We start from the raw sequence: 20,276 nt of genomic DNA, 5'->3' as shown, positions 1-20,276 counted from the left end.
TGTAAGGGCCTATGTAGCGAGGAGCAAATTTCATAGATGGAACTTTTAGGCGAATATTCTTAGTACTCAACCATACCCTATCCCCAGGAACAAAAACAGGAGCCGCTCTTCTATGTTTGTCAGCGTGTTTCTTGAACAGCGAGGAACTATGTAATAGAATTTGCCGAGTCTGATCCCATAATTTCTTCAGGTTGGCGACATGATCATCAACCGACGGTATCCCCTGAGAAGAGGAAACCGAAGGAAAAATCGAAGGATGAAAGCCATAGTTCATGAAGAAAGGGCTAGAGCGAGTTGAATCGCAAACAAGGTTATTGTGTGCGAACTCCGCCCAAGGAATCAGACCGACCCAATCGTCCTGGTGTTCGGAAACAAAGCAACGCAGATACTGTTCGATCTTTTGATTAGTACGTTCAGCAGCTCCGTTAGACTGAGGGTGATAGGCAGAGGAGAAGTTCAATTTGATGCCCATTTGAGAACAAAAGGATCTCCAGAAACGTGAGACAAATTGAGAACCTCTATCAGAAACAATCTCTGAAGGAATCCCATGTAGGCGAAAAACCTCTCTCGCAAAAATCTCCGCCAATTCAGGAGAAGTCGGAAGTTTAGGTAATGGCACGAAATGGGCCATCTTAGTAAATCTATCCACCACCGTGAGAATAACAGTCTGTCTCTTGGAAGCAGGCAAATCAACGATAAAGTCTATGGACAAACAGGACCAAGGTTTCTCAGGAATGTCCAAGGGGTGTAACAGGCCACATGGAGATGCATGAGGTAGTTTAGTCTTGGCACAAGTCTCACAAGCTGCGACGAACTCCTCAATATCTTTTCGAAGTGAAGGCCACCAGAAATCCTTGGATATCAGAGAGTATGTCTTGCGAATACCAGGATGACCAGCTATTTTACTTTCATGAAAACATTGTAAGAGCTCCAGTTGAAGTTCAGGAGGAACAAAGTTTCTTCCCTCAGGAGTGTTTCCGGGAGCTAGATGTTGTGACTTCAAGATCTGGTCAAGTAGCGGAGAATGAATTTTGAGACTGGTATTAGCAATAATATTGCATTTGGGTACAATGGAGGACAAAAGTGGTTCAACTGAAGCAGAGGGTTCATATTGGCGAGATAGCGCATCGGCTTTAGAATTCTTTGACCCAGGTCTGTAAGTCAGAACGTAATTGAAATGGGTAAGAAACAACGACCAACGAGCCTGCCTGGAGGACAGACGCTTGGCCTCTCCGATATAGGACAAGTTTTTGTAGTCTGTCAGAATGGTAACAGGATGTAATGTACCTTCCAATAAATGTCTCCATTCTTTCAAAGCCTTGATAACCGCTAGTAATTCTCTGTCACCAATGTCATACCTGCTTTCAGTACCGGTCAATTTTTTAGAGAAAAATCCACATGGATGTAATGGTTTATCAACACCCAACCTTTGAGATAGAACAGCACCTAAACCAGTCTCTGATGCGTCTACCTAAAGCAAAAAAGGCAGAGAAGTGTCAGGGTGAACTAAAATTGGAGCGGAAGCGAAAAGCTCCTTGAGAGTCTTGAACGCAAGGAGAGCTTCAGTAGTCCAATTCTTAGTATCAGCCCCCTGTTTGGTCATGTTAGTGATAGGTGCAATAATGGAAGAATAGCCCTTAATAAAGCGCCTATAATAATTGGAAAAACCAATAAATCTCTGTATGGCTTTAAGACCTGTGGGTAAAGGCCACTCTAGAATGGATTGGAGCTTATCCGGATCCATCTTAAATCCCTCCCCAGAGATCACATAGCCGAGAAAGGTTACCTGGGTTTGATCAAAGCTACATTTCTCCAACTTGCAGTACAAGCCATGCTGGAGAAGTTTGTGCAAAACCCTCCTGACTTGCTTGTGATGAATCTCAATCTCACTAGAATGAATGAGTATATCATCTAGGTATACAATGACGCAATCTTGCTGAAATTCCCTAAGAACCTCATTTATCAGATCCTGGAACACAGCTGGCGCATTGCATAACCCAAAAGGCATAACAGTATATTCATAGTGACCATATCGAGTATTGAATGCCGTCATCCACTCATGTCCCTGCTGGATTCTCACCAAGTTATATGCCCCTCTGAGGTCTAACTTGGTGAAAATTGTAGAGCCCTTCAAACGATCGAAGAGTTCGGTGATCAAGGGAATCGGGTAGGCATTTTTAATGGTTATCTTATTCAAGCCTCGATAATCAATACAAGGTCTCAAAGAACCATCTTTCTTTTTAACAAAAAAAAATCCAGCCCCGGCAGGGGAGGAGGACCTCCTGATGAATCCCTTGTCTAAATTCTCGTGAATATATTCCTCTAGGACTGAGTTCTCCTTTATAGATAATGGGTATACATGACCTCTGGGAGGCATGGTACCAGGGAGTAGGTTAATTTTGCAATCAAAGGACCTGTGTGGGGGTAAGGTATCGGCTTTCTTTTTGTCAAATACTGCCTTTAAATCTAGATACTGAGGCGGAATTTGTGTCTCTGTAGGATTGTCAGAGGTATTCGATGTATTAGTTAATCCAAGAGGTAAGACCTTCCGTAAGCATTTTTCTTGACAAATCTCTCCCCACGAAACTATCTCCCCTGATTCCCAATTAATAATAGGGTTGTGTCTCCTCAGCCAGGAGTACCCCAGGACTATGGGAATAGACGGAGAAGAAATGAGCATTAAGGATATATCCTCTTTATGCAGGATGCCAACAGTCAAGTTAATCGGTATGGTCTCATGGAAAATAACAGGCTCAAGTAACGGTCTACCATCGATGGCCTCGACAGCCAGAGGTGTCTCTTTTAACTGGGATGGAATAGCATGCTTGGCAGCAAAACCCTGATCTATAAAGCTCTCAGCAGCTCCAGAATCGATTAGTGCCATAGTCTTAACTACTCCCTTCTCCCATTTTAAAGAAACGGGTAACACAAGCCTGAGCTCCTTGTAGTTGTGAATAGAGGACAAAGTAGAAACACCCAAGGCCTGTCCTCTAGAGGAACTTAGGTGCGAGCGTTTCCCGAACGATTGGGACAATTTAGGCGTAAATGACCCCTGACTCCACAATACATACATAAACCCTCCCTTCTCCTGTACTGTCTCTCCCTTTCAGTGAGATGAGTACTGCCTATCTGCATAGGTTCAGGAATACGTAAGTCTTCGAACTCAGAGATTTGAAAGGTAGGCGCTAGTTTAAAGGAGGGTCTACGGGTCCTATCTCGAGTGTTCTGCCTCTCTCTTAAGCGTTCATCAATACGAGAAATAAAAGAAATTAAATCCTCCAAATTTTCAGGGAGTTCTCTAGTAGCGACCTCGTCAAGAATTACATCTGATAACCCATTCAGAAACACATCTATATAAGCCTGTTCGTTCCACTTAACTTCTGCCGCCAAGGATCTGAACTCTAGTGCATAATCCACAAGTGTTCGATTGTCCTGTTTAAGGCGCAACATTAATCTAGCTGCATTGACCTTTCTGCCAGGAGGGTCAAAAGTTCTTCTAAACGCAGCTACAAAGGCATTATAATTATAGACTAGTGGATTATCATTCTCCCATAAAGGATTGGCCCATCTCAAAGCTTTTTCAATGAGTAGAGTAATAATAAATCCAACCTTTGCTCTATCTGTAGGATAAGAGCGGGGTTGTAATTCGAAATGGATGCTAATCTGGTTTAGAAAGCCACGACACTTCTCCGGTGACCCGCCATAACGTACTGGTGGGGTAATACGGGAAGAAGCACCTACAGTGGCTACCTCTAGACCTGAGACTGCAGGAGAGATAGAAGGAGTACGTGTCTCCTCAGGTGGATTACTAGCACGAGACAAAAGTGCCTGTAGTGCCAAAGCCATCTGATCCATCCTATGTTCCATGGCGTCAAACCTGGGATCCGAAGAACCAAGCTGACTGTTTGTACCTGCAGGATCCATTGGCCCTGTCGTAATGTCAGGATCGGGACAGGGATCCAACACGCAGAGTACAAAGAGTGGAAAGGTACGTATACCGGGCCTTAGAATGGCCGGACTAACGTACCGAGAGTAAAGAATAGTCAGAGACAAGCCGAGGTCGAGGGAACGAGAAGACAGATAAGCGAGAGACAAGCCGGGTCAAAGGATAACAGAGAAGCAGGGTAGTACAACGAGCCGAGTCAAAACCAATAGAGCAAACTAGAATACCAGAGCACTGAGTGACTAGACAAGCTAGAACCACGACAGGGCAATGAGCTGAAGTAAGGAGTAAGCTTAAATACCCTGGCTCTGGATGGAAATCACGCCTCTGACAAGTACCGATTGGATATCGGACACTTGAGTGACAGATTGCTCGTGATAGCGTCATGACGTCACGTATTGAGCGTCCTGCTAGAAAAGGACGTGGATTCCTCGCGGCCGGTGTTTAAGTGACTGGATGAACCGCGAGGAACGGAGGAAACAGCTCGCCTGGACGGATAAACCATCAAGTCTCTACCTCCCTTAGAGGTAGAGACCTCAGGTACCCTGACAGTTGGGAGCTATAATTCACTACACCTTCTGTTACACTTGGATTTCGGGAGATGCTGCACGGATTTACTCAGCTGGAGTATAAGGGATCCGTTACAGAGAGTATGTAAAGAGGAGTAGGGGCACCAGAGTGTGAAGAATACAGGTTTGTATCCCTAATGCTTTAGTGTTCCTTTAATATTTTTGTTTTTAAGTTTAATTGCAAAAGCAGCATAGATATACTAAAAAGTATGCTTTACGTTTGGATTTATTTACTAGACGTTGTGATATAAATTAGTTTTGGTGAGGGGGGACAGTTGTTATCCAAACTTTATCTGAGGTACCTGCTCGAGTTGGCTTGACTTATCTGAGGTACCTGCTCGAGTTGGCTTGACTTATCTGAGGTACCTGCTCGAGTTGGCTTGACTTATCTGAGGTACCTGCTCGAGTTGGCTTGACTTATCTGAGGTACCTGCTCGAGTTGGCTTGACTTATCTGAGGTACCTGCTCGAGTTGGCTTGACTTATCTGAGGTACCTGCTCGAGTTGGCTTGACTTATTGCAGGTTGCAGATATGATTTTTTTTAAATAATCCAAATGTCATGATTTAGAAAAACTTCTAGTGGTCCACCATTGATATATACTCAGATGGATCAAAACCTCCAGATTCCCAGTTATTGGTTAATAAAACTTGTTCGCTTAAAACCCTTATGACCTGTTTTAATGAAAAAAAAGCTCTGAATTACTTGGGTTTTTTTTTTTTCTTTTCTTCAAAGGACTAAGTAGAACTGATTAGAATGTACAGTGTCCAATCATACATCTAAACTTTATCAGTCCTCCAATATTTGGCTACATTTAAAAATAACATCATGACTTAAGGTTTGAAGTTTGCTTGAAACTTGCCGCTAACTCATGCCTGGCTTATTATTACCCTTTGCTGCATCCTGATCTATGAAATGTATGATCTTCAATTTGCTCATTTCTTTCAAGGTTATACAGTTTAAAGAGCTTGTTTGCGGTTTTGATTTTAATGAATGTGAACAGTACTGTTTAAAATGTAAATTAGAAAATTGTTGAAAAGACTTGGGGAGTGAGATGTTGTCAGCAAGATTTCCTGGAGGTAAGAGCTTAAAGGGCATTGCTTATGCCAGATGTTGTAGGGATGTGGTCGTAGTGGAAACTGTTTAAACCAGATGTTCTCGGGATAATGGGCTAAATGTAATGGCGTGAGCCTTGTTTTCCAGAATTGTCATCCTATAGGGGAGGGCAGGAGCCAGATGTTCCAAGAGAAGGTGGTATCGGTCAGAAGTTCCAGGGCCATGGTGCTTAAGATTTATTTTGTATTTGGCCCTGGTCACCAGAGAGTAAGAGAGCTTCCAGTCTTGGACTTGTTTATAGGTTATGGCTGGACAACTTGATGCAGAAATGTGCTTAAGAGATTGAGAAATTAGAATCTTATTTGGGAAGCCTACGAAGGGACTTTCACAGTGAAAAGTGGCAGATGACGAGCACCGAGTTAATGAGAATATAAGAGCGCTGTGCATCCTAATAAATCTTCATGCAGTCATTAGTGCACAGTTGATAAACGTTTCTCTCTTTTTAACACGACATCAGGGTTTTTCAGATCTTTATTGTGCTTCGCTGTGTGCAAATTTCACGTGCCTCCTTCACCAGCTATCTCCTGAATAACATGTCGTTATCAACCCCCTTCGGGTTAAATGCCAGTTACTAATCCGTTTGTAAACTTGCAGGCCGTGTAGGTTTTTAGAATCCCAAACCCTAATTAGAAACGCTAATTGGGAATTCAGTGTGATGATGACGGCTTCATCTTTCCCAGATCTGAATTTTAGATGTGTCCCTGTGAGTAATGACAGAGTCATCTATTATAAATGAAAATCAGTGCTTTAATCCTCAATTTCTATTATATATTCTCTTTAAAGCATACATATTTTTCCCCATTTTTCTTTTAAAATAAGTGAAGGAAGCCCTTTGAAAACAGCGATCTTCTTTGATCATCTACGCCACCAAACAAGATTACACATTCTTAATGCCCCAGAACTAACCAGGGCTGTCCGAGACAGTATTTCAGGGCTATTATGTTGCTTGAGATTTGGAAATTTTCTAATTAACAAGGACTTGACTTCTTTTTATATAATAAACCATATATGCAAGTATTCCTCTGGAACCTGATTTGTAGACTGCTTAATGAGAATTTGGTCAAATAGCCATGACTTATTCTAGAACGTATTATCATAATGTGCTCTTTATGGTTAAATTAATACTCTACATTTTTTACTGCCTTTTAACCCGTCTCTGAAAATATCCATTATTAAAACGTATTATGTCTTAGATCCTCTACTTTATTAATGTCATAGCTTCTTGCCATACACAAAATCCCTAATATAGTATGTTTAAAAGAACCCTCTTTCTATGTTAGGTGGAATGTGCAGGCTAGGTCTTGTACCACTTTACTGTCTGTTAGATGTCTTCAAATAACACCTGCTTGTATGGGACTATTTTTGGAGGCAATGGCTTTATTTTATGTGCCATGATTGTGACTCCCACAAAGGGCAAGTTCTTTCAGGGTGATGGAAAGTCTTCTTCTAGGTTGAAGTGGATTTGGTTTATTACCGTGCTTAACCCCTTAAGGATCAAACTTCTGGAATAAAAGGGAATCATGACATGTCACACATGTCATGTGTCCTTAAGGGGTTAAGGGGGAACATTGAGAATGCAGAGGAAAAGGACCGTTGGAGAAACTGGAGCAGAGGTCACAATGTCTTCTATGGTCCTTCACTAAAGGTAGAAGTCACATTAATTTCAAAGTGAATTTCAAATTTAAGGCAAAAATAGCCAAATTGGAAACATAACTGACTAGGATAGTTTGTCCAGTAATCTAGTATGCACTTAAGTTTTAAGTTCACTTTAAATTCTCCCTTTAGTGAATAATCCTGTAGGTATTAATGGCTATACGTATGGGTTAGAGAATGTGACCACTTAGTGAGACCAAAGGAGAAAGTAATTAAGAGGAATCTCAAGGCTTACAAATTGATATCATGTATAAATGGGTTGTTGAAGTTATCACTGATAAAGCAGTGAATGTCAAATGAAGAAACAAGGTGAAGTAACCTGTGTGCAAGCAGAAATAGGATTGAAAATAATTTCAGAAAAAGAGATGGATGGATAGGTCGGTTTGGCAGAGCGGGAAAGCAGGAGCCCCTGATTGCCCCATAGGAAGGCACAGGGAATGGGTTGGCCTTTATATGCAGCTCTAATGTTGAACTGATTTGCATTTAATATGGAGGTACATTTCCAAATGATCGGTGCGATTGCAGAGGCATTGGGCGACAGGAGATCCACTTTTTTTGTAATACTGCAACAAAATGGTGTGACAGAAAACAGCGGGATGATGCTCAAAGACTTACTTAACATAGCCGTTATATTGAACTGTATCAGTTATAGTGCTTCATGCAGGGTGTGCCGAAAGGTAGACCCCCTGGCTCCTGTACAAAAACAACTCTTATAGGGTTGCAATAGGGCTCTAGGCACCATAAGAAATTCGATTTGTTAAAGTGGTTATGGTGTCGGAGTGCCATCTCTGAAGTATTTCTGGTCATTTGTAAAACTTGCAAAATAAGGCTTTAAACTGGAGCTTGTAATCCGAGAGCTACAAATAGCGTGCTAATGTTCAGGGATGTGCCCAGCACCAGCAATCACAGGACCAGTGAGGACCAGCATCTGTACTCCACATCCAGTAGGCAGGAGAAGACACTGTGAACTGAATGCCAATTTGAGGTCAACAAGGACTTTTCTGAAACGTGCCATTCCTCAGTATATTTCTGAATGGTTTACAGGGATGGATTTTGCAGCAGAGGTAAGTATAAAAAGCACCTACCTCTGCAGTCCTTCCAGGTGAATGTAACATCATCATTCGATGATGTTCTATGTGCTTTTTATGTGTTATTCGTAATGTATTAGGATAGTGCAGTCACAGTGCAATCACTCTTCTTCTAAATAGATTGCTTTAAGTGGATATTACACCACCATCGACCCATTATTGAGTTGTGCAAATATTAGAGAAGTGACACTCTAGGATACAGTGTCAAACAAACAGAACCCTATAACAGCTACGGTATGTCTAATATCTGTGGGGCTTTAATAAAAATAAAAAATAAAGAAAAGTTAAGCTTTTAGTTGAGAAATGTCACTGTATCACTTAAATAAACCATATATATTTGTGCCATTTATGTTTTTTTTTTTTCCTTTTTGATTTTCAGGTCAATCAACATTGATTAGCTATTTTTAGACTGCTCTATTAGCACGATAATGTATCTCTGCATGTTAATGATCTTTTGTAACACATAGGATTGTATCCTCAGACACACATCCTCGTGTATATTGTTAGTCTGGCATGGCAGACCCTGCTTTCATCTGATTGCTTACTAATTGCAATTTGCATCCACATTAAAATGGCTCCCAGACAATTACATTTTTTTTTTACATTTATTTTTATTGTGGAAAGAAAGGGAAAAAAAAAAAAAAAGCCAGAAGATTCGCTTTAGAACTAGTGTATTTCTCTCAATAAACCATCATTGCAGATTAAAACGTTTCCTTTTTAAGTTTGCAAAGCATGTAATGGTAGATTTGCTTCCTAAGCCTGCGTGCATTTTCTGTTTGATGACAATCAATTAAGCTTCAAGTGCCAAGTTGCTGCACTGGCTACTGCTTGCTTTCAAAGGGTCGAAGCCGCCCAGAAATATGTAAAAATCTTAAGTCTGAATCTTAGATCTATGGATGGACTACTTTTTCACTTTGGAGGTTTTTGGGCAGTATCGTTTGATGGATGTCATTTAATTTAAAAACAAAATATATTAAGGTTGCTTCGTATTTATACAATAAAAAGGGCTACCATCAGTTCCCAGGCTTATGGTCACTAGAACAACTACAGCTTAATGTAGTTTTTTCTGGTGAGTATAATAGCTCTCTTCAGGCATTTTCAGAGAAAAGGCAGTGTTTGCATTGCCCCTAGGGACACCTCCAAGTGTCCACTCCTTAGATGGCCACTGGACGGACTTCCTGGCTCAGTCCTGCACAGTAGGCCGCCCTGCCGTTCAGCGTCCCCACGCTCTGCATGGAGATGCTGAATTTTCCTTATAGAGATGCATTGATTTAATGCATCTCTATTAGGAGGTCCTGATTGGCCAAAACGACATTTGGCCCTGCCCCGTGCCGATTTTAGCCAGTGGCAAAAAAATCAGCCATTTTAGGATTGGCAAAAAATAGGCAATTTTGATCTCACAAAGGGGGCGGAGCCAGCACGGCATACCCACGCAGCGCTGGCATTAAGGTGAGTTTTAAACTTTCATAGGGGTGCTAAGGGGGGGCAAGCCACCAAAAATGGTGGGTTTAGCACTATAGGGTCAGGAATACATGTTTGTGTTCCTGACCCTATAGTGATCCTTTAAGTTTTCTTATCAACTGGATTTAACAAATATGTGTGTGAGGTCTGACAAATAAAATTTAAAGTAGAAATCGAACCTCTATCCTAGAACTGAGAACTTCCAACCTTGCTCGTTATTTAAAAAAAACAAACAAAAAACAGCGTTTACAATTGTCAGTCATCATAGACCGAGCGAGAGAGAGGAGGCGAAACAGGAACAATGTTTATATTAATCATTCAATTCTATGTGTGCCCTGGTCTTGCCAGGGCTAAACTGGATTGTGTTGTCAGATGCTAAATCTTTAAAGCGAGTCTGTCAATTTTAGAGGTCTTCGCATATTTCGCAAAAGACCCTTGAAGCAGACTTGTTCAGTAAGGGTCCATAGCTGCGGTTTGCAAGGGAGTGATTTTCACTTAACTCAGGCTGTCCCTCATGGTCGCGCCATCTTCATGATGAATGTCATCTTAGGCTCCATGAGCTTCAGCTGCCAGAAGCCATGTCAGATCTGTAACCTTGCACATGCGTGAGAGTTAAACATGGAGGTCTATGGCAGATCCGACAAGACCTAAATAAAGACTGAATCCCACAGTCGTCATTAGTCAACTTTTGGTCAATCCCACCAGCCTTCACAGAGGAGCTCCTCCTTTTGTCTGCATCTGTCCACTTCAGGCTACCTTATATAAATATATACATTTCTGTGATGGCTACTAACCTACAAGACAAACATACCAACTTCTAAAATTGTTTCACATTTAAATTTTATTTTAGTCCTTGTATTTTGTGTCCTGTAACTTTCAAAATAAGCTGAAATCCTACACATATTATGTACTCTATAAATCAAGACACATAAATGAATTTATTTTGAATTACTTTTCATAAGCTGGACATATTATGCACATGCTATTATTGCCAAAACTGTGAAAAAATGTGTTGTGTCCCCCCCCCCTACATTTTTGGGGTAACCGCAAAAAATGCAAAAATGGCTTGTGTCCTTAAGAGTAAGACAAGCTTTTGAAGCTGTGTCCTTAAGGGGTTAATCACACCCTTTTTTTTTTTTTTTAAACAAATTTTCTTTTGTTTTTGACATAACAGCAGGGCTGGACTGGCCCACCGGAATACTGGGAAATTTCCCGGTGGGCCGTCGGCACCTGGGGCCGAGCAGACAGCTGTCTGTGCTTGGCGGCCGCAGGGTGAGCTGGCTGTTCTGTCTCTGCTCCCCCGCCCTTGCGCGCTACTTAATGAGATGTCATATTCCGGCCCTGGTCTCATTAAGCTACACGCTGGGGAGCAGAGACAGAACAGTCAGCTCCCCCTGCGGCCTCCATCAGAGCTCCCCCTGCGGCCGCCGTCAGAGCTCCCCCTTTGGCCGCCAAGCACAGACTGCTGTCTGCACACAGGTAGCAATTATGTGTGTCAGTGTAAGTGTATGTGTGTGTGTGTCATGGTGTGTGTGTGTTTGTGTCTGTGTCATGGTGTGTGTGTGTGTGTTTGTGTCTGTGTCATGGTGTGTGTGTGTGTGTTTGTGTCTGTGTCATGGTGTGTGTGTGTGTGTGTGTGTTTGTGTCTGTGTCATGATGTGTGTGTTTGTGTCTGTGTCATGGTGTGTGTGTTTGTGTCTGTGTCATGGTGTGTGTGTGTGTGTTTGTGTCTGTCATGGTGTGTGTGTGTGTGTGTGTGTGTGTGTTTGTGTCTGTCATGGTGTGTGTGTGTCTGTGTCATGGTGTGTGTGTCTGTCATGGTGTGTGTGTTTAAAAATAGTGTTTTTACTCACCTTCCCCCCCCCACCCCCACGTTGTGCCAGTCTTCCCTTGACTGGCCCTGTCTCTATGGCTGAGATCATCAAGCTTGATGATCTCCGCCAATCTGCACTGACCGTCTGCGTGTCTGTCACTAGAGGTGTCACTAGGAAGCAATGTAAACACTGCCATTTCTCTGAAAAATCAGTGTTTACATTGAAAAGCCTGCAGGGACAGGCTATAGACCCCAGAACCACTACATTAAGCGTGTGTGTGTGTGTGTGTTCCTGCTAGTGAGTGAGCTTGCTTGCATGTGTGTGTGTGCCTGCTACTGAGTGAGCTTGTGTTTTTATGTCAGTGAGCTTATGTATATCAGTGAGATTTTGTCTATGAGGCTGTGTATCAGTGAGCTTGTGTGTGTCAGTGAGCTTGTCTGTGTCTGCATGTGAGTATGCTTACTGTATAATTAAACATTTTATTCTGAAAGGACCAAAATTCGATATTAGAAAAAGCAATATACCGTATTTTTCGCTCCATAAGACGCACCTCACCATAAGACGCACCTAGTTTTTAGAGGAAGAAACCCAGAAAAAAAATATTCTGAACAAACTGTCCCATAGTGTTTCTTACTATGGGACAGTTTGTACAGAATATTTTTTTTCTCCTCTCTCCCATAGTCTTCACTCACCCCCTTCCCATAGTCTTCACTCACCCCCTCCCCATAGTCTTCATCCACCCCCTCCCCATAGACTTCATCCACCCCCTCCCCATAGACTTCATCCACCCCCTCCCCATAGACTTCATCTCCCCCCTCCCCATAGACTTCATCTCCCCCCCTCCCCATAGACTTATTCTCCCCCCCTCCCCATAGACTTCATCTCCCCCCCTCCTCATAGACTTCATCTCCCCCCCTCCTCATAGACTTCATCTCCCCCCCTCCTCATAGACTTCATCTCCCCCCCTCCTCATAGACTTCATCTCCCCCCTCCTCATAGACTTCATCTCCCCCCCTCCTCATAGACTTCATCTCCCCCCCTCCTCATAGACTTCATCTCCCCCCCTCCTCATAGACTTCATCTCCCCCCCTCCTCATAGACTTCATCTCCCCCCCTCCTCATAGACTTCATCTCCCCCCCTCCTCATAGACTTCATCTCCCCCCCTCCTCATAGACTTCATCTCCCCCCCTCCCCATAGACTTCATCTCCCCCCCTCCCCATAGACTTCATCTCCCCCCTCCCCATAGTCTTCATCCACCCCCTACCCATAGACTTCATCCCCCCCATAGACTTCATCCACCCCCTCCCATTAGACTTCATCCCCCCCTCCCCATAGACTTCATCCCCCCCTCCCCATAGACTTCATCCCCCCCCTCCCCATAGACTTCATCCCCCCCCTCCCCATAGACTTCATCCCCCCCCCCTCCCCATATTCTTCTCTCCCATACTGTCCCCCTCCCCATGTCCCATAATTACTTACCTGTCTTGCAGCGTTGGCCGGCAGCACAGGGCGCACCGCGGTAGTGGAACTTGAATTTCATGTTCCGGTTTCCGGCGGGACTGAAAGGAAGTGCGCACTCAGCTTGTGCACACTTCCTTTCAGTCCCGCCGGAAACCGGAACATGAAATTCAAGTTCCACTACCGTGGTGCGCCCTGTGCTGCCGGCCAACGCTGCAAGACAGGTAAGTAAAGCTTCATATTCGCTCCATAAGACGCACAGACATTTCCCCTCACTTTTGAGGGGAAAAAAAGTGCGTCTTATGGAGCGAAAAATACGGTATATATATTACTCAATCATCTGGGGTGGCAAGACATAGCCTTACATATTACATGGCACAATGACTTCTGAGCCTGGCATAATTTTTTTTCCAGGGCTGCTTTGTATCCCCAGTCCGGCCCCAGAGAAATAAACGGTCTTCTTTATTTCTGTGTATGAGTGTGTTGGTGCACGTTCTGGAGGTAATTTTGGAGTTTCATTTTCTGCGGTATGTTTTGTTAAATAGGGAATGGCAAAAAAAAAAAAATGCATCTGAAACTGATGACAACGCTCTATTAGCTCCTATTGTCAAGTGCCAGAAATTAACATTCAAACAAAGCAAGACTCTGAATATATTTGTGTGGATTTCCGAGAGATGGTAATTGTTCCACAATCTTTACATTTTGTGATTTTTTTTTTTGATTTTTTAATGTGCCATTTGAAATCCTTGTTAGTACGAGAGATTTTCCTGTATTACCAGTTCTTCATAAACGATGAATTGTCTGTTAAATGCGTGATAATGATAATTAATTTGCTCAGATTCATATCTTATTTGTCAGCTCTTCCAAAATTAAAATGCTTTCTGATATCCTCGAAATATCATCATGCATCTTGATGTATATGTAAATATTTTTTTCTGGGAATTGTAGTGATGTGGTTTATTTTTAACTCGAGATGTATAGAGCATACCACTGTGACAAACATTTTGGTATTTACTTACTTGAAATCCCAGATATTGTTTACCCCTCAAGAGAAGTGAAATAAGAGATGGTGATGGAAGTAGAGAACAGCGTTATAAAGTTTATATTGAAAATGTGCAAATAATGCACTGAGAATATTAAACAATTCTTTAGGGACAGTATAGTCATCAACACAACTTTAGCTTAATGAAGCAGTTTTGGTGTATAGAACACGTCCCTTCAGTCTCACTGCTCAGTTCTCAACCATTTAAGAGTCAAATCACTTTGTGTATGCAGCCCTAGTTACACCTTCCTGCATGTGATTTACACAGCCTTCCTAAAGTGAGATCTAGTGTTTACATTTCCTTTACTGCACAATCTGTTTAATTTAGAATTTACTATACATAACCTGCTAAACCTTGCAGGAGCCTCCTCTATGCGAGATAAAAACTTCTGATTAAATATTATTATTATTATTACACTATAGTCACCCAGACCACTTCAGCTCAATGAAATTTGCATCCAGCGTGCAGAACGTCCATAGCTATGGACTGTTTGAATGCGCGTGCGGCACTTGCCGCACATGCGCATTCCGCTCCATTTGGGAGCTGACGGTGGAGGAGAGGTCACCAGCGCCGAGGGAGCCCTGGCGCTGGATTAAGGTAAGCTGCTGAATGGGCTTTAACCCCTTCAGCGCCACAGGAGGGGGACCCTGAGGGTGGAGGCACCCTTAGGGCACTATAGTGTCAGTAAACTGACACTTTAATCATTTTTTCTTTTAATGCAGGCTGTGTCAGTCACAGCCAGGGGGGGGAGTTGTGGCTAGGACTGCATGAACAGAAACAACATTGATTTAACTCTTAAATGGCAGTGAGACTGCAGGCTGAGCAGTGAAACTGCAGGCGCCTGATCTATACAAAATAGCCGAACAAAACTCTGCTTATTTCTATCAGGTGGTCTTAGATATTGCATTTTGTGCATATGCACACTAACCTTACAATGCCTTCATAGGGGGGAGTATTGGATTGGCTGAGTCTTGATCTCAGCCATGGAAGTGGAGGTACGGAATGTCCTGCCCGTATGTTAGTATCGGCACAACACTACCAACTTACTACTACTCCTACTGTAACGCTTACTATTAACTTCCGACCACAAGTAGAAGGCCATGGTCCTGAATTTGTGGGAGGAGTTTCTGCTGTAAAACGCAATCTCCCCCACTTACCTGCGCAGTTTTTTTCGTTCGAGTGACCCCACCCACCGTTCCCTTAATTTAACTCAACTATTACACCCCTTTTCCTTAGTAGACCCTCTTTATACAGGCTGACCCATATCCTGGTATCGGCACAACACTACCAACTGACCACTCCTTCTACTGTCACGCTTACTATTATACGTATATATATATATATATATATATTTTTTTTTTTTTCTGGTCATGGGGTCCAGGCACCAAAAGGTCTAACAGGGCACTTTAGTTTTGACTTCTCATAGAGATCTTTAAGAATAGGACTCGGCATGCATACCTGTAAAAATACTCACACCTCTTCTAGTCTTATTAGACCCAACTCTGCAGCGCACTGGTGAGACAGAACCTGACACTTTATAACGAATAAGCTGGACTTGGTCCATTTTTCCCCTTAACTTATAAGGGTAATTAAAGGGTTTCTTATGGTTTGAAAACATTTATTTAAAACTGCATTCAAATTTGCTTTGTTCACAAGCTTTTGTGTTGAATTTAATATCAAAATGTTGTTTTCATTGAGTGTCGAGGCATTGATGGTCTTGTTGATATAACCTAGTTGTTTATTTTTTTTTATTTTTGTGTGTTCCAGGCACAGTTATCCCAGGCCTTGCAAGAAAGTGGGAATCAGAAACAGAGGGCTGAAATGGTGAGTTTTTACAATGAAGCTTGATGTTTTAAATGATGACGTTTTAAACCTTGGTAGGTAACTGATAGTAAGCAGTGGGGCCACCTAACCTTTTATTGTACAGCCAGTCACATCCTCCTCCTCCTGTACATAAACTTATCTTACCTTAAACTTAAACTACTTTTCTATTTATCGTATTACCTTTCTCACCCTAATCAGTGTATATATTTGTATTACCAAACCAGCCGCTGTGCACGTATCATTTCCCATCTCAATTACCTTAGGTCATTTTCCCCTGTCTTGAATCACCTCTAGTCACAGCTCCTTTGTTGCCCTATGGCCCTTGTTTTGCCTATAACTCCCTCTGGCCTTGCCTAACCCACCACCCTTGGCTTTTCCCATCACCGCACACACCCCTTGTCTTGTCTCTCACTTCCCTTGGCCCTGCCTTACTCTTCACCACCAATATTGTCCCTGTCCTAGGGCCTCCACAGCCCTTGGACCCTGCTTCACTCTTTAAGCATGTTGTCTGATTTGAGAACCCTTGTTAAATTTAAAAACAAACTTAGAAATATTAATAGTAACAAAAATAAATTTATCGGGGGGCGGTGCCTAGCAGCCATACTGAGCGGTCGCACACTCAAAGAGCTCTGTACCAAATCGCACAAATCCAGCCAAAATCTGGGCACAATCCTCCCAAGTCGACAGCTAAGCGATCTGGAGAAGGAAGCACAAGACTGCGGAGACATACGCCAAGCACCCCGACCGAAATCAGAGGCTCCTACCCGGGGATAGACCTGGGGCCTACAAGAGGCCTACTCAGCTACAGCAGGGGAGGCAGCCGATACCTACGCTGACTGCAGCCCACTAACCTGGAGGTCTCCCCGGTTCACTCTCTCCCCCCCCCTTGCCGGTGAGGGATATCCCGGTAACCGAAGCCTGTGACAAAGCGCAAAACGACAACAGTGCCTGTCTCACACTACTGGCACAGCACTGAATACCATGGAAGTTACCACGTGTAACCCACTGCCGCCCCTTGAAGAAAGGCTGGATCGCCTATTCGCCGCCTTTTGGGCAAAAATCTATCACCAGGGGAGCACCAACGAGGAGACCCCACCAGCAGCGACCCAAAGAGAGGACGTGCTGAGACCTGCGGCTCCCGACCGGGGCTCTGGTGAAGCTCGGAGGGCAGGAAGGAGGAGGCGGACGACCCGACACAAACCTTTAAACCACAGACCTAGACCAGCGGTGAGTCGTCCTACCCCCCAGCAGGGCCTACCCCTTTGCAGCTCTGCAACCCTCAGGAAGGTCAGCACTCCCCGGGCGGGGAATGCACACAAGAGACTGCGGAGACTCAAAGCGGAACCCCACCGACCACCCACCGCGCCCCTGAGAGCTCATGCCCAAGAGACCGAACCGCCCCACACGACGACGACCAAAGCGGATCCCAGTCAGGTGCTTTCTCCGGCCATTACACTCCCATGCAAGCAGGGAATTGGCTGAAACCGCCACACCAGCGACACACTGGCCCTCAACCATGAGACACAGGCAGGTCGGAGGACTAGCACATAAGCCTCACACACTCACATGTTGGGACTCTCATTTATCTGATATAAGCTCATTTGTTTAGCAGTCAAGCTTAGCACTAACCATTAGCACTAACCACAAGCATACTTGTATTACACAGAGTAGAAAAGCCTGCAACCTATCTAGACGAGAATCTAGTCTACTGTAATATATATAGCAATGTGCTCTTTGAATGACTTCTATTGTGGTAATCTACCTATACTTCTTTCTTAAACAAAAAATAGTGCATGTATTCTCAAAAAAAATACATTTATCATTCTCAATAGCAATCCCTCTTATCATATAATTGACTTAATTTTCTTTTTTTTGTTGGCGTCTTTGAGTCAGATTTTAAAAGCTTGCTGGTAATATAAAACCGCAGAGTATCTCCCGTGCAGAGTTAACTAGTTTAAAAAAAAAATATTATCTGAGATGCATACAGTAACATTGGTTATTTCTTTTTTGGCAAATTAACAAAAGTGCAGCTGGCTCGCTGGAATTCACTGCGGCTTGATCAAGGCCTGCCCCTGGAGCTTTCTAACAATGCGGGGGAAGAGATTGAGATCCAGACTGTTATAGATTGTTCGGGCTGTCATGTTTTCATTGTCTCTCATTTAGCTTTAGGTCCACAGTTTTCCTCCAGGAAATGCATGTTCGTTAATGGTTCCTGGGCCCCAGGGAGGAAGTCAGGATTCATTTTCCTGAAATATAGCTTTAATTTGTCACAACGGGGAAAACGGAAAAAAAAAATAAAAAAATCTGTCTTTATAACCCAATCTAGCTGGCATACGAATTGCGTTCGACAATTAGCCTTTCAGATTAGGAAATGACTTATCTTTTGTCAGTGTCATGATAATGACTTGTGCAACCCTTTTTAGATATATGGTTTACGCCTCTCTCCTTCCAATTTTGCGTTCAGTTTGACTTCAAAAATTGCTATTAGTATTTGGCAGAATTGTTAAATGTCAAGGGAAACAACCCACCCAACTCCCCATCTTTATACATGAAGCATAGGAATGTATTGCACACATTTATGTTCCATTAACATTTGTTGTTTCTTCCCATGTTCTGATTATTAAATAATATTAATAACAAAGTATTTAACCAGGAAAGGCACATTCAGATTACTCTGGTTTTCACGTACGTTCTGGGGATGTTACCTTAGCCCAACATCCAGGAGTTGTTACTATTATCCAATTTAATGGTGCTCAAATTAAAGGGAGAAGTAATCATCATATTCTTTGCTCGATACTTCTTTATAAACTGCGTCTTTAGCCAGGTTTCATACGTTTTCCTTTACAAACCGCGCACATTTCCATGAAATATTGAGTTGTGTGTTTTTTTTGTTTTTCTTTTCATATCCAATTTAATCGAGAAATATCGTGCACAGAAACAATACTAAAGGTGCATGGGTATTGTTAGAGATATTTGATTCATGGTTCATAATAGCAACAAAACAAGAAATAAAGTCCTCACGGACATGCATACTAGCTCCCCTATAAAAGTTTAAAACTCAGCTTATTTCCAGCGCTGCACGGGTCCGCTGACTCCGCTCCCTTTGTGACATCATCAAAATGGCCATAGGGAAAGCATTGGATTGGGTAAAATCGGCACGGGGCAGGGCGAAATCAATGTATCTCTATGAGGAAAATTCAGCGTCTCCATGCAGAGCGTGGGGACGCTGAGTGGCAGGGCTGCTTACTGTACAGCCCTGAGCCAGGAAGCCCCTCCAGTGACCATCTAAGGAGTGGACACTTGAAGGTGTTCCTAGGGGCAATGTAAACACTGCCTTTTCTCTGAAAATACTGTGTTTACATAAAAATGCCTAAAGGTAATGATTATACTCATCAGAACAACTACATTAAGCTGTAATTGTTCTGGTGACTATAGTGTCCCTTTAATTGTAATGGGACCATGGGCTGCAGAATGTTAAAAATAAATGGGTGTGGAGTTAAGAGAGTGAGTGTATTTCAGTAAGCTGTGTTTCTGATTTAAGGAATGCCATAACTTTACAGTTGTTACAAAGTGAGGGTGCATTTTCCTGCAGGGGATGGGGGTATGTTATGGGATTAATCTACATTCAGCTCATATATTTGCCAGTATTCCTCAATCTGCACACACACAGTGTATATTAGTTTAATAGTTTGTGTATTTACAGCTCTTAGATTATGCACTCATAGAAACATTGTCACAATAAATCTACCGGTCTCTCTATGATCAGTCGGTCTATCTATCTCCTACACAATGCATGTTATGTTTGCAAAGCAGATACCCCCCGAATATACATATTCATTTATTTTTAGTTGCATACCTCCCAACGTTTCCAGTGCGTAAACAGGGACTTTTTAATTTTAGGGGTGTGAGTGGGGAGGACAGGGACGGGGGCCGTTTGGGGAAATTTTAGGTGACTTACTAATAACAATTTATGCAAATAAATTGTAATTTATAACAAGAACAATGTATCTTGTTTACACAGACTGATTTATAAACACATTTATTGTAGTTTAAAGACACATTACTGGGAGTATTATTGCTGTGGAGCTCTGTTATACACTCAGACACACCAACAATATGGAGCTTCCTGATAAGAGAGACATTTGGATAAAAAAAGAGGTTCGGAGAGATCTGGCCCCAAAATAGGAACTGTCCCTCCTAAAGAGACTTGGGACGTATTTTAAAGGCATATTTAGAGATAAATAGGTTTGATGGAACAAACTGTGTCACTTTAAAAGCGCTGTAGCACCTGTGCCCCAAAAATGATT

At 42.7% G+C, this 20,276-nt stretch overlaps 1 protein-coding gene across 1 annotated transcript in view; it reads left to right on the top strand.

Annotated features, from left to right (window-relative positions):
• The window catches only part of MAD1L1 (mitotic arrest deficient 1 like 1), a 784,552-nt gene that overhangs the window by 305,827 nt on the left and 458,449 nt on the right, over window positions 1-20,276 (top strand). Inside the window, exon 13 of the mRNA XM_063430429.1 lies at window positions 15,913-15,969. Coding sequence (XP_063286499.1) covers window positions 15,913-15,969 — 57 coding nt within the window. The remainder of the gene's footprint in view (window positions 1-15,912; window positions 15,970-20,276) is intronic.

This window comes from Pelobates fuscus, chromosome 8 (assembly GCF_036172605.1).
Source record: "Pelobates fuscus isolate aPelFus1 chromosome 8, aPelFus1.pri, whole genome shotgun sequence".
In the NCBI taxonomy this organism is placed as follows: Eukaryota; Metazoa; Chordata; class Amphibia; order Anura; family Pelobatidae; genus Pelobates; species Pelobates fuscus.
The sequence above is the reverse complement of the archived record's forward strand: the minus strand, read 5'-3'. Positions and strand labels throughout refer to the sequence as shown.